General features: G+C 39.0%; 1 protein-coding gene across 2 annotated transcripts; it reads right to left on the bottom strand.

The window, feature by feature from the left end:
• Positions 1–1,769: 1,769 nt before the first annotated feature.
• On the bottom strand, positions 1,770–12,318 carry LOC127841187 (uncharacterized). 2 transcript variants are annotated; one of them, XM_052369854.1, is made up of 3 exons: positions 12,048–12,318; positions 9,841–10,010; positions 1,770–2,557 (listed from the first exon to the last, which is right to left on the bottom strand). In XM_052369854.1, exons 1-3 carry the CDS (start codon positions 12,204–12,206, stop codon positions 2,365–2,367), a joined length of 522 nt encoding a protein of 173 aa, XP_052225814.1. In that variant the 5' UTR covers positions 12,207–12,318; the 3' UTR covers positions 1,770–2,364. The 2 variants fall into 2 exon arrangements, with proteins under 2 accessions (XP_052225814.1, XP_052225819.1); XM_052369859.1 differs by lacking the exon at positions 12,048–12,318 and adding an exon at positions 11,235–11,290.
• Positions 12,319–15,077: the final 2,759 nt, after the last annotated feature.

Consider the following 15,077-nt stretch of genomic DNA (forward strand, 5'->3'; position numbering starts at 1 on the left):
TGTATCCCTCTAAAGCAAAGACCCCAACACGAGGTTTGTACCCGTAACCTGACAAAGGCGCCTGGTGTATTCATGAATGTCGACATTAATTTATAATACATTATAGGGACATATCGCACACACTTTTCACTACATTTAATTGCTTATATAATGTATCGAAGTAATTTTCGTCTGATATTACCGAAACATCGATAACGCATTTCGCTAGTTTCATCAGTTGTGTGACATAGCGACAAGTATGTGATTCACACGACGACCACATTCCAATAATTCGATAACATTGTTTGTGTGCCGAACGTTTTTACTACCGGTAATTGTATAATGATATTTCATCCTATAATATGTTTGTTTCAGTAATCGTGTAAACAAGGAAATATAACGTTGTTTTCTGTTGCTGTTTTTGTTGTTAACCAACTACAATTATTTGGATATTGAATAAACATCAAAAGATCATATTTGTCGAAAATTCTAATAATCGTTAGGATTTTATGTATTTTTATCTTGGAAATCTGCATATTTATATATCTAATCTGCATATGCTCACACAATAATTATATCTTATCAATTTCTACAATTTGTTGGGAATAAGGTTTCTCTTTAAAACATACGATTTTACACCATTATTTATACTTTGGCACAATGATTTGTGAAGTTCATGAACGTTGATGAAGCATAGACACATTTTGTAAGTTTGCAACTAAAACATTTTTTTATTAATTTATAATGCGCTTGGTAAAAATCAATTTATTGACGCACGTACATAAATACATAAATATCAAATACTTCTTATGTTGCAAATATATATTTTATCAATGACTATACAACACATAATCAAAGTGGTATGCTTAAAATACAATCAGTAACATGCACACGTACATAGAGGTGCTTAATGTTATAAGACATCATACGACTTACATGATAAGAAATGAGATAAGGTGTATGCACGAACAAAGAGATGTATATGCTTACAGCAAATATTAAAAATGCTTATACATTTAAAGTAACATAAATACTCTAAATCAAAGAAGAATTCTTTAACATTTCGTGAAATAAAGTTAACCCATACAAAATCATTGTTCCTTAAAGCAAATACCAAAATTTCAACGCAAGATGTGGTAAAGTATCATAGATTTACAGGGTCATCAGAATTACTTTATTTGATAAGCCTGTGTTCTTATTCACACAATTCCATGTATACTGCACGATAATGCTTCTCGAAAGGTGAAACTTTGTCACCGATTTCAGACGTACTCAAGGATTTATTCTTATACCTGAAGAAACCGGCAAAAACTGCAAGAAAAACTGTCTTTGATGCACTTAAGATGTTCACAAATAACTTGAGATATTTGCACAAATAAAGTGTTAACGGTGTGATAACATTCTGTCCAGCCCGTGTGCAAATCCCTGAAAACCCCGTTGATTCTTCGCCCTGTTTAACGAGATACAAAATGCTCGTTTTTATTTGTTATGCAATATATACGATTTGAATTTCCCGCCACTAAATCCTAACATTTACGCATTCAAGAGAACTACGACTTGCTTTCGAAGCTACCCGAAGACCATCTCGCGCTCGCTCGTAAATGCTCGGATATCGTAGCCCAAAATTCAATTGCAATATTGTGACAAAAAATAAAAACGAGCATTTTGTATCGCTTAAATCTTAGTAACCAGACCTCATCTTGCATTGAAATCTTGGCTATTGCTATAAGGAACAATGCTTTTTTAATGTGTTATCTTTGTTTTTCGAAATATTTCGAAATAAAGTGGATGTAACCAAAAAGAGTGATATAATGTGATACACACAACACATCAATAAACATTCAACGATTTCTATCAATAATCAACGCAATTAGGATATCAAAAGATGGAGATCATTATGATCTGATAAGTTACAGAATTTAAGCAGTTATTTCTTTTACTTATCATTTTATTTTTTTTGTAGAACTTTTTATAAACAAGTTCATTGATGTGACCGAATAAGACCTAGTTCCTGGAAATCGCTGCACAATTGATGAAGTTATGGATGTTCGAAGCGATGCACCATGTTTTCCGATCATTCTGAGTTGAATAACTTGTTATATATATACTTTATGGGGATTATTATTTCAGTGAGGTTGATTTTTCGTTATAATTTTTATTATTTTTCATTCAAAATGATGTTTTTACTAATTATTATCATAGCCACAGGCTAACCACCTGTGCAAACAGCAAGAAAAACTGTCTCTTATGCACTAAAGATCAAGTTATTGTGGACTAACGATTCTCAACGACCTATGACGGACAGAAGACGGTCACACAATCTTAATCACATCGCGCTCCAACAAGTAAAAAAAAAATAGTTTTAAGAATAACTACATCACAAGATCATCTTTTTACATGTTCAGATCTCGCGAATGAAAATGCCGGGGAACCGGACGACATTGACTCTTGGCGACTGGCAGCGAAACTCAGACTGGTTTTCAAGCGTTCCATGTAAAACTCGCTCTTCTCAAGGCGCTTGCGCTCCAGTGAACGCCATCTGGCGGAAAGGTCGGCCAGCTTTGTGGTATTGCGGAGTCTGAAAGTATTTGAGGAAATATTATTAACGATGCCTGCATTATATTGTTCTGACCCATACAGAAACTAATCAAACTAATGACATTGTTTGTTGAATTCAGACATTCTTTCGCTCCAAACATTGAAAATTGACCTGTTTCACCGTACACCATAACGCGTTTGTAGACATATGCACATTAAGTGTTCGTTTCAGGTATTTTAAATGCACTCTTTTTATATTTTCTGCCCAACACCCACCCCCACCCCCATCCCCCCCACACACTCAATCCCACCCAATATTACTGAGCAGTCCCTAAATACTGGCGCGACAAAAGTGTCAAATAAGTAAAATGTTTTTTCACCCGAACGTACATAATTTGTTTTACACTTGCAGTGCGAACATTGACTTCAGCGTAGTACCGGTTTTCTATACTATTCCTACATGATCCACGGGAATCGCTATACGGAAGATCAAAGCAAAGGATTAACTGGTATCAGCATATGCCACACAGAAACGCACATTCTGTCACCTTTTTACAAATATTTGGCTATGATATAAAAATCATATTATGTATGATAAATGTTGCGCAGCATATACTGTCATCTCATCTTCGCCTGTTGTACCGTCTGGACCAGCCTGCTCTAGGCGTATCGGTCTGTTGTTCCGTCTGGACCAGCTTGCTCTAGGCGTCTTGGAATGTTGTCCCGTCTGGACAAGCTTGCTCTATGCGTCTCGGTATGTTGTCCCGTCTGGACCAGCTTGCTCTATGCGTTTCTGTATGTTGTCCCGTCATGACCAGCTTGCTCTAGGCGGCTCGGTCTGTTGTCCCGTCTGGACCAGCTTGCTCTATGCGTCTCGGTATGTTGTCCCGTCTGGACCAGCCTGCTCTAGGCGTCTCTGTATGTTGTTCCGTCTGGACCAGCTTGCTCTAGGCGACTCGGTCTGTTGTTCCGTCTGGACCAGCTTGCTGTAGGCGGCTCGATCTGTTGTCCCGTCTGGACCAGCTTGCTCTAGACGGCTCGGTATGTTGTCCCGTCTGGACCAACTTGCTCTAGGCGGCTCGGTATGTTGTCCCGTCTGGACCAGCTTGCTCTTGGCATCTCGGTCTGTTGTCGCGTCTGGACCAGCTTGCTCTAGACGGCTCGGTCTGTTGTCCCGTCTGGATTACCTTGCTCTGTGCGTCTCGGTCTGATGTCCCGTTTGGACCAGCTAGCTCTAGGCGTCTCGGTCTGTTGTCCAGTCTGCACCAGCCTGCTCTAGGCGTCTCGGTCTGTTGTCCCGTCTGCACCAGCCTGATCTATGCGTCTCGGTCTGTTGTCCCGTCTGGACCAGCCTGCTCTAGGCGTCTCGGTCTGTTGTACCGTCTGGACCAGCTTGCTCTATGCGTCTCGGTATGTTGATCCGTCTGGTCCATCTTGCTCTATGCGTCTCGGTATGTTGTCCCGTCTGGACCAGCTTGCTCTAGGCGGCTCGGTCTGTTGTCCCGTCTTGACCAGCTTGCTCTATGCGTCTCGGTATGTTGTCTCGTCTGGACCAGCCTACTCAAGGCGTCTCGGTCTGTTGTTCCGTCTGGACCAGCTTGCTCTAGGCGGGTCGGTCTGTTGTTTCGTCTGGACCAGCTTGCTGTAGGCGGCTCGGTATGTTGTCCCGTCTGGACCAGCTTGCTCTAGGCGGCTCGGTATGTTGTCCCGTCTGGACCAGCTTGCTCTAGGCGTCTCGGTCTGTTGTCCCGTCTGGACCAGCTTGCTCTAGACGTCTCGGTCTGTTGTCCCGTCTGGACCAGCTTGCTCTGAGCGTCTCGGTCTGATGTCCCGTTTGGACCAGCTTGCTCTAGGCGTCTCGGTCTGTTGTCCCGTCTGCACCAGCCTGCTCTAGGCGTCTCGGTCTGTTGTCCCGTCTGGACCAGCCTGCTCTATGCGTCTCGGTCTGTTGTCCCGTCTGGACCAGCCTGCTCTAGGCTCTAGAGAGACGTAACATGAAATTTGACCTCTTATAGGGGTATTCCACTACGACCCGATTCCCCACGATTTGTCCCGATTTCCAATATTTTGAGGTCGGGTACATTAGTTATGCTAAGTTTACATCTGGCCACGATCTCCCCGATTAGCCAGAGGCTAAAAAATCGGGGAGCTCTACGATTAAATGGTATACTCCACGTTCTGTTACGCTTCCTTACGAAATCAGCACGTTTTGTTGCTACGATCGAGCCCACGATTTGCATCACGTTCTGTTACGCTTTGTTGCGATCAACACGATTGGCTTCCACGCTCCACCACGTTCCGTTACGTCCTGTTAAGATCTTCCACGACAAAGCCGCTTTGTTGCGATCTCCTGCGATTTGACCCACGATTTGAGATAAGAAAATGAATCGGGGCAATCGTGGTGAAATTTAAGTTTGATTTAAAATCAGTCCCGATGCCCACGATGTCTCCGATTCAACCACGTTCCGTTACGCTCCCCCACGATCACCCCGATTCGACTCCACGCTCTGTTACGTTCGCCACGATGCTCTGGAATCGGGGACATCGTGGTAATCGTGGCCAGATGTAAACCTAGCATTACTCAATCGGCGAAGGTCCTAACTCATTCGTAGCTAGTCGCGGGCGAGTCGTGAGCTCCCAAAAAATCGCGGCCAGTTTTTAAACGTGTTTAAAATTTGACCAAAACCTCCAAGACTGAATTTAATCGCAGTTGACTCGTAACAGTTTCGTAGTGCGTTCTTGGGCGTCGTAATGGAATCTTAGGTAATTCGTGACTCAATCGGGGAATCGGTGATCACGTGATCTGTCTACGAATCATTTACGACTTTGTCAAGACTCTCAAGAGTTCACCCCGATTGAGTTGCGAGCCCGCTAAAATTCTCGCGATTTAGTTACGAAACAGTTACGATTTTGTTAAGAATGATAAAGAAATAATATTTTTCCATCATGTTTTGTTGTCGAATAACCCACAGTAAGGAGTATAGATGCGTAGGAATTAAATCACGAATGCGGAGCACGAGTGCTTTGATAACACGAATCTATACTGCTTACTGTGGGTTATTCGACAACAAGCCATCATAGAAAAATATTATTTCTATTCTTACACGATTGTGATTGATTTGCTTCAAGCTTTTGGACGTGAACTATATTTTTCAATACTCCGCCCTTCTTAGTACAAAGTTCACTATTTAGTGACGTCATTGAATTGAACAAACATTTGACGTCGTTTTCATTCATAAATATTTTGCAAATTACGTCACTTTCATTGAGAACAACACTCATAGAAACTAAATGACGTCACATGTGTTAATTCTTCTGAAAAGCTGACATGCTATAAATGTTTTTTTAATTACGTTTCTTAACAAACAAATTCTTAGCAGGCGTGGTCATGCCACTTATCACCAAATATACAATTTGTTGTTTCATTACGTGCTACATATTTTTTACATTTCTTTAAGAGCGAGATTTAAGCACGTGCATTTTACTACAATATTTTCTTTATTTATTCGGAACTATTTTCGAAACATTAAGCTCCGCCCATAATTTATTGCAGAATAACCGACACTTTATTTCCTTCTTTGTCTATAGAAAACAAGTCGCGTGCCGAGTTAGAATCAATATCAGTAGATATTGGCGCCGAATTCATGGGTGCGTTCGGTGAGGTCCTAGCTTAGTCGTGACCGATCTGCATCGTTCGTAGTACAGTCGCAGTAGATTCTTACACATCGTAGTGAAGTCGCGACCCTATTCGCAAGACTTCAACCGAACCCCACGATTCGTCGTAACTCAATCGTACCACTGTCGTAACTGAATCGCAGACTGTCACGAGTCTTCCCGATTCAATAAATGTGAGAAATTGTGGCGAATAGTGGGCTTGTTTTCGTAGTGGAATAGGGCCATTAAGCGAAATACTTTGTCTATACATTGTCAAGCTCACAGGTAAGTTTCTGACATTGTCAAGCTCTCAGGTCTGTTTCTGTTAAGATGTCAAAAAGTACTTGAACATATATCATTATACTTGAATAAGCTACCACCTAATCGGAATGCAGCGCTAAGCAGTAAATTGACGAATCCACTTTTTTGTGAAGCTTGAGTCAATAAAAGTGGAATACTCTGTTTTCGTTGCATCACACAATTGCTTTGATATCTTGTTTCATAATCAAGTAAATTATTATAATTAGGGCATGTTTGCAAAGTACTTTTTTAATGAAAACTTAAATCAATTCATATCAAACGGATTAAAAATACCCAAATGGTTGCTAAACGTATTATTTCGGCATTGTGTATGCCTTTATGAAACATTTCTCCTCGGATGAGAACTGATATTTTCAAAAGAAGTATCTTTTATGTTGTCATATTTCAGTCTTGGTAAGATGTAAGCAGAAGAGCTATTTTGTGTTATGTGGATGAAACATATTTACAAACTTCCGTCAGCCTAGTTTGTGTGAAAGATGTTTGTTGATAAATCTCTTACTTGATAGTTTGCCATGTCTGTTTCTTTTATACTTTAAATATAAAAATCTTTACCCTGATAGTAAACATAGAATTACGATTCAATTTATGCGTTTCATTTTGGCACTCATATTTTCATTTTGGGTCTTAAAAGAATGGCGTGTCAAAAGTTGAAAAAAAATACATTTACATAGGAAAATTAAGTTTGTGTATCACATAAAAATGTGCTTATGTGAAAAATATATTATGTGTTTGGTAAAACAACATATCTTCTAAAATGTCGCATTTATTTTCTAGAATGCTATTGATGTGTTGTTAAACAAAGTTTTATGTGTACCGGTTTTGAATAGTTTTTACATGGTATGAATAGATCGGGTTTGATTGGAATTAAACGAAAAAATATCTTTAAAAAATATTCGGCGTATATCCTGACTTTAAAATAAACGTAGAAAATTTACGTGTTTTAAGTTATTAACTTAAAAAACAAAGGTTAAAGTAATGTAGTGTTTTTTTTTCGCTAAATGATCGCACATCCACGCATGAAATGTTTGCTAAGTAGTACACGTATATTGAATTACATAATAGTGTTTGTAGATACATATTTTACTGCGTTAGATCACATCATACGTGTTCTCACATTACTAATTTGAATGTATTTCTTCGTTATCGAAACATATGGTATATTTATATTTCATTTATGGGCAGTTTTTTATTGCACATAATCAAATAACACTGTTACATCTGTGTCATGCGAACCTTGGTCTTATGGCCAGCGTAGCTCAAGCCCAGACTTCTTACTTGTGCGTTCTAGTAATGGGCTACGCATATCGCACTTGCGCGGTCTAGTCTTGGGCTACGCTTATCGCACTTGCGCGGTCTATTCACGGGCTACGCTTATCGCACTTGCGCGGCCTAGTCATGGGCTACGCTTATCGCACTTGCGAGGTCTAGTCATGGACTACGCATATCGCACTTGCGCGGTCAAGTCATGGGCTACGCTTATCGCACTTGCGCGGTCTGGTCATGGGCTACGCATATTGCACTTGCGCGGTCTAGTCATGGACTACGCATATCGCACTTGCGCGGTCTAGTCATGGACTACGCATATCGCACTTGCGCGGTCAAGTCATGGGCTACGCTTATCGCACTTGCGCGGTCTAGTCATTGGTAACACTTATCGCACTTGCGCGGTCTAGTCACGGGCTACGCCAATTGCACTTGCGCGGTCTAGTCATGGGTTACGCTTATCGCACGTGCGCGGTCTAGTCATGGGCTACGCTTATCGCACTTGCGCGGTCTAGTCATGGGCTTCTCTTATCGCACTTGCGCTGTCTAGTCATGGGCTACGCTTATCGCTATTGTGCGGTCTAGTCATGGGTAGCGCTTATCGCACTTGCGCGGTCTATTCACGGGCAACGCTTATCGCACTTGCGCGCTCTAATCATGGGCTACGCTTATCGCACTTGCGCGTTCTAGCCATGGACTACGCATATCGCACTTGCGCGGTCTAGTCATGGGCTACGCTTATCGCACTTGCGCTGTCTAGTCATGGGCTACGCTTATCGCACTTGCGCGGTTTAGTCATGGACTACGCATATCGCACTTGTGCGGTCTAGTCATGGGCTACGCATATCGCACTTGCGCGGTCTAGTCATAGGCTACGCTTATCGCATTGCGCGGTCTACCCATAGGCTACGCATATCGCACCTGTATAGTGATTATAGTGATAGTGCGATATCCCTTCTAAAATGGACACTATATTAGTTCAATTGTTTTGTCTCAAAATAAAAGACAAATGGCAATTGCTGATAGGTTTTCATTCATTTGTTCACATAACATTCGTGTTATTTGATTAATTGAAAGCAGTACTGAGTTATTAACATAAGGCGTTTATTGATAGTACATTTCGTCGTCCCACTGACGATTTACTGACACAGTACTGTTCCTAAAAGTCTTGGGGAATGGGTATGATAGTCTGTACCACATAAACATTGTGTTTTTCAATATAAATAGTGTTTTTAGAATATGCCCATGAAACTATACAATGAAAACATGTCTTTTGCAATACAAATACAATCTTTGTAACATGAACAACAATTTAATAACACTTTCATATTGAAATATTCTACTCAATTTTCACATTCACTACATAAACCCGGAAACATTGAAATAGCGGACATTTTACTCGTTATTCCACACGGGCTCTGTGAAAAGGGGGTTTGCTGCATGTGCGTAAAGTGTCGTCCCAGATTATACTGTGCAGTCCGCATAGGCAAGTCAGGGACGACACTTTCCGCTTTTATGATATTTATCGTTTAAAGAAATTCTCTTCTTAGCAAAAATACAGTTTAAGCGGAAAGTGTCGTCCTTGATTAGTCTGTGCGGACTGCACAGGCTAATCTGAGACGACACTTAAAGCACATGCGATCATTTCAGTTGCTCGTCTGGTATGTGATTTATTCAAGTCAAAGTGTGATTCAAGGCAAGCCTTCAAAACGTTGTAAATGCTTTGCATTTACCGTCACATATCGGTAATCAAAATATTTCATCATTTTGTGTTTATAGTTGGTGTGCTCTTATAAAAAATAGTGGATACGAGCAGATCCAGAATGTTTCTACTGACAGAGTTTATGGCGTTTCGGTGTTTGCTATATATTGCACGTGTTTTCTTAACCAAGAAAACTCATAAAAAAATTTGGAATGTAAAAGGCAAGCTGGTGATTTTTTATAACAGCTAGGCAATCTACAAAACTGTAAATATAAGCAATAGTTGCATGTATATTATGACATAACCGGTTAAAATAAGGAATTTTCCAAAGCCGCCACCCTTAAACGAAAGTATCATACTTTTGTAAAGCTACCCCTCCAAACCTGCGTTGTGACGACATCGCCTGCTGCCCCTGAAGGTCCTGTTTGCGTCGGTGGAACTCCTGGTCCCAACGGCGCTCCTCCTCGCGCTCCCTGGCGTCCATCAACTGTGCATGCTTCACCTCCTTCCACGACTTTCGGAGAGCTTCTATGTCCGTCTTGGAACGCTGGACCTGTCACATATCAGCACAGGTCTGGATGTGTATCTTGCTAATTATTTAGTACGCATATAATAATCTATTTGGTCCAATTATATCTCGTGTAAGCCGGCGTATATGGATATTACTTTAAGAGCGTTTGTTAAACAATAGTATACACAGTTTTTGCATGTCAACAAAAGCGAAAAAGGAACTGTGCCTAATAAAATAAGACCGATATATCTTTTATATGGTTTCGTACATTGAAAAACATTATTTGGTAGTGAATTTCAAAATGGGAGAATCACGGATCAAATGTATCTTTTGTTTGCGGTATTAAGGTAATACTGACTCTCTATTTTAATGGATATGCTGCACGGTACTTGTTTCACGCTTTTGAGCGGCGGTTTTAATGACCTTTTGTTCGCTATACGTGTAGTTTATAAGTTACTCTACTAATGCGTTTGTTTCCCAAATTAAATGCTTATTGAATAAAGTTTGTGAACTTTTCACTCCTAACAACTCACACACAAAATATCTGGACATGTAAGTAACTTTTCGGCGTGTCCCGATTTAAATATTCCTATTGGCGGTTAGGTTATCACATTATAATCCCCTTTTTCTGACAACACGACCAAGCTTAGCGAAAAACAAGACTGAAGTGTGTAAAGAGGAACGCTTGCAATTAATTTGAATTCGATTGGTCATTTAAGTATATTAATCTATTATTCTCGCATTCTCTTCATCGCGTTTTCGCATTCTGGCCATAGTATTGTCGAACTGTCGTTATCGTATTGACGCAATCTCGTTTTCGTACTCTCGAGTCCTCGCATTCTCGCCCTCTGGATTCTAATGTGTAACCACGATGGCCCTAACGGTACTCCGTACGCACATCATAGCATTCCATTTTGCTTGCAATATAAATCGAGTGTGCACGTAATAGAGACCTCTAAATAAAATACTTTCAAATACCCTGTATGCCATCGTTTAAAATGCACTATGTGGCGGTTCAAAAAATATTGTTTGGTCTTAGTCAAGGTGACTTTTGCTATAATAGCGACATTACACAACTCATGCTTGACGCTTTACGAGCATTTATAAACTGACTATAATTCAAATACAAATGTGCCCTGGGGCCCGGGGTGTGGTCGTGGACGTGCACAGTTTACATATATAAGCCAGTATGAAATATGTAATAAATACAACGATATCTTGAAAACATAAATATTATATAATATGTTTTTGTTAAGTCTTACTTACTTTGATTATTTCCGTTGCCATGTCTTTTGAACTTTAAATGTCCACTTTTCATCAAAAACTAAACATACAATTTCACATTCTGTGTAATTAACAGTGCAATCATGTTCGCATTAATCAGTAACTACTCTTGTTAGATGTTTATATTTGTTATGGGCGAAAAAAGCACCCACGATTATCTGTCTAATTATCCGTAAGGCTTTTATAATCTCCATGAAATACCAGTGTACTTGACATGGCGGCTATTTAATTCCCCGGGTACATATAAGTCCATTGTTAGGCTACTTTTAACGACTTAAGATTAACGATTTTAAAGCCTTGTACCTCAATAAACATCACACGTTTTATTGATATTCATAAAGAAGCTATTAAAGAACGACATTAAGTTACGCCGCTGTAATTTCATGCTTCGATTAAAATTTGCAAACAAGTATTGGAAACACAACTATAATGTTTCCTAATCGCACTTGCCTTTGAAAACGTTATCCATACCACAAACTTACTGTTAAATTGCTGCGGTCATAGTTTAACAACTTGTTTTATTGACGTTCTTATATAATTCATAATTGTTACCTCCTGGTGGTCACATCAACTCGTGTCTATGCCCTCTTCTGATATGTTGAAGGCTAATATATTTAGATTATATCTAGAATTGAGAACCGTAGCATGTTTCTATCATTTAACACCATGATAGCAATTAAATAATTCTCCGTGTGAATAGATTTCAAACGTGTTTCTTAAACGTCAAGTTTTATGACAAAACCTCACATAACCTTCAGCGAGTGCGTCAATTTTAATAATAAGTCAACAACTTACCTGAATATTATGTATACACCGCCACATTTGGGTCTTTGACTTCATCAGCAACGCTTCGTTTCCATGCTGAAAAGTCATATTTGAGCAATTAAGCCCAAAGTCTCTATCCAAGTAGATTGCTGAGACGGTCCATTCAAGTTTACAAAGTCGGCAGAGCATTAAAAATGCTCAATTTCTTTGCAGTGTAAAATGATTATCAGCTGAGGCTTTCGAAATGACATTACTAAATAAAACTGAATACGTTGTCTTTCCAGTGCAATACAAATATTAGAAAAGGTCCGAGGATGGTCCGAAAAGTATGCTACGATTTAGTGTAACAACAAAGACCGTTCAAATATCCGAAAACGTGAATAAAAAAAGTTATACCAGTCGCATATGTTCGAAGAATCTGATTGTATATTAAGCGTTCTATGGTGCAAGATAGCAAAGTTCGACACATTATTCCGTAAGAAGTTGTTGCGAATTTAAATGAAAACTATCACAGTGGTTTTGTATTGGAACTGGTTACATAGAAAAAAAAACGGATGTATCTCTAAACTCCGTGTTAACAGCCATCCAGTCAGCTGACTATCGGTTTAAAGCGCCCTGTTTCTCAGAATCCGTTGTTTTTCTTGTAAATTGATCGTGCAAATACCAATGACAATATTTGCAAATGTTTTCAATTCTCCACAACGTGCGGCACGCATTGGCTTATCGAAGCAAAACAGTTGCGATCTTTATCTTGCATTGTCGGCGACAGCGTGAAATCGATATGGGTAAAGGATTGAAGCACTCAACATAAGGTCCAGAAATTAATGCGGCTTCTTTAATTACAATCAAAGTACTGAAAGTGCTGGTTTGACGATGCTTTTGAAGAGGATGGATATATAGAGGATATTTGTTGGATTCGGTGGAATATCGATTTTCCCAGAAAAACTGCGAAAAATATCGATATTTTCACTGTTATTTTTCACTGTTTAAAACAGTGAAATACCAGTTTATTTCACTGATATTTCTGTATAAATCACCGAAAAGCATAAAATAAATAAGCATCCATTTAAGTTAATCTACATCACCGCAATTGTGTAAATTAAATTTGTATTGCTTGTCATTTATCCGCAGGTCAATAGTTAATGGTAGTGGCGCAATCGTTTTTTTCTTGGACACTGCACTCCCTTCAATAAAATTTATTTACCTAAATATCTCACATTTGAACTTACAATTCTTTTGGGAGTAATGGTCCAGACAACTGGATAAAACAGCAACAATATGCTAACCCATTATTTTTCGAGGAACATAATTGAGAATTCCTGTGCTAGCCCCCAGTCACAGTATGTACGGGTATAATAATAGTCAAATTTTGTTTTTCTTCTCAGAAGATTGTCGTAGATTATAAGTTGAGGAATATAACAAATTTTTCATGAAGATCTAGAAAAAAAGGCATTGTGATTATGAACAAACTATTTGCGTCTAGTTGAGCCTTGTTACCGAGTTCCTACTTTTATTTATTTGAACATTCTGATCAACTGCCATGAAGATCAGGTAAAATATGTAAGTGTTAACATAGATTTTAATGATTTTAGTTATTGATCAAATGCTTGGAAGCACATGACCCACTTTGGAACGTGACCTGTTGATCACTGAGACTAGACCGTGTGACCTAAATGTTGAATATGCTACTTTCAAGCTTGACTTTGAAATCATTTAAAATGATGTTCTAACCAATTTACAAGTGGATCAGAGAGAGAATGTGAGCACTTAAGTATAAACAGACATTTTCTTATATTTGACATAGTGCCCTATTTTTTGATAGAATATGAAACCCAAAATGACATAGAGGTGACTTGTTTCATAAGAATCTGGCAAAGAGGTGACACCCAAATTTAAACATTGTAAAATGATATCTTATGTGTTCACAATAAACTTTGGATAAAATACAACAGACAAAGAGTGATAACAAAAGCTCACCTTGTCACATCATAACAAGTAAGCAAAATAACCAAAACTATGACATCATATAATTGCTCAGTTACTTCCAATAACAATAAAATGTTACTTTTGAAACAAATACAATACCTTCCCTTTCTTACTACAGGCTGTTCTAAAACAAGATAGCCATGTATCGCTCACCCAAAACTCCTTCTATAGTGTCAAAAACTTGTGTATGATTTGACTAAGTTGTAACCTAGCTTTAGCCTGCCAGGACCAACTTGCAAATTCAGCTTTTGATTTGATTAAGATGGACATTGTAAGCAATTTTCATGAAAATCAGGAAGATAATGTAACCTGTAGAAAGGTAAAGGAAGTTTTCTATATTTTGACATAATGACCTAGTTTTTTTTACAAACTACCAACTTTCAAACTGAAACTTTATTTCATCGAGATAACATTATGTCCAATTTTCATGAAGATCTGGAAGAAAATGTGACCTCTGGAGTGTTCACTTACCTTTTCTGTGATTTGGTTTGTTGACCTAGTTCGAACCACATATGACCTACTTTCAAACTTAACCTAGAATTGACCGAGATGAACATTTACCAACATAAGACAAACAAGGGCTGTTTGTAAAACATGCATGCCCCCCATATGGGCTGTCAGTTGTAGTGGTAGCCATTGTGTGAATACATTTTTTGTCACTGTGACCTTGACCTTTGACCTAGTGACCTGAAAATCAATAGGGATCATCTGCCAGTCATGATCAATTTACCTATGAAGTTTCATGATCCTAGGCCTTACTTTTTTGAGTTATCATCAGGAAACCTTTTTACTGTTATGAGTCACTGTGACCTTGACCTTTGACCAAGTGACCTGAAAATCAATAAGGGTTATATACCAGTCATGGTCAATGTACCTATGAAGTTTAATGGTCCTAGGCGTAAGCATTTTTGAGTTATCATCCATTTACTATTTTACTGTTTAAAGTCATTTTGACCTTGACCTTTGACCTAGTGACCTAAACATCAATAGGGGTAATCTGCAAGTCATGATCAATGTACCTATAAAGTTTCATGATCCTAGACGTAAGCATTCTTGAGTTATCATCCGGAAATC

Source organism: Dreissena polymorpha, chromosome 1, assembly GCF_020536995.1.
Source record: "Dreissena polymorpha isolate Duluth1 chromosome 1, UMN_Dpol_1.0, whole genome shotgun sequence".
Lineage (NCBI taxonomy): Eukaryota > Metazoa > Mollusca > Bivalvia > Myida > Dreissenidae > Dreissena > Dreissena polymorpha.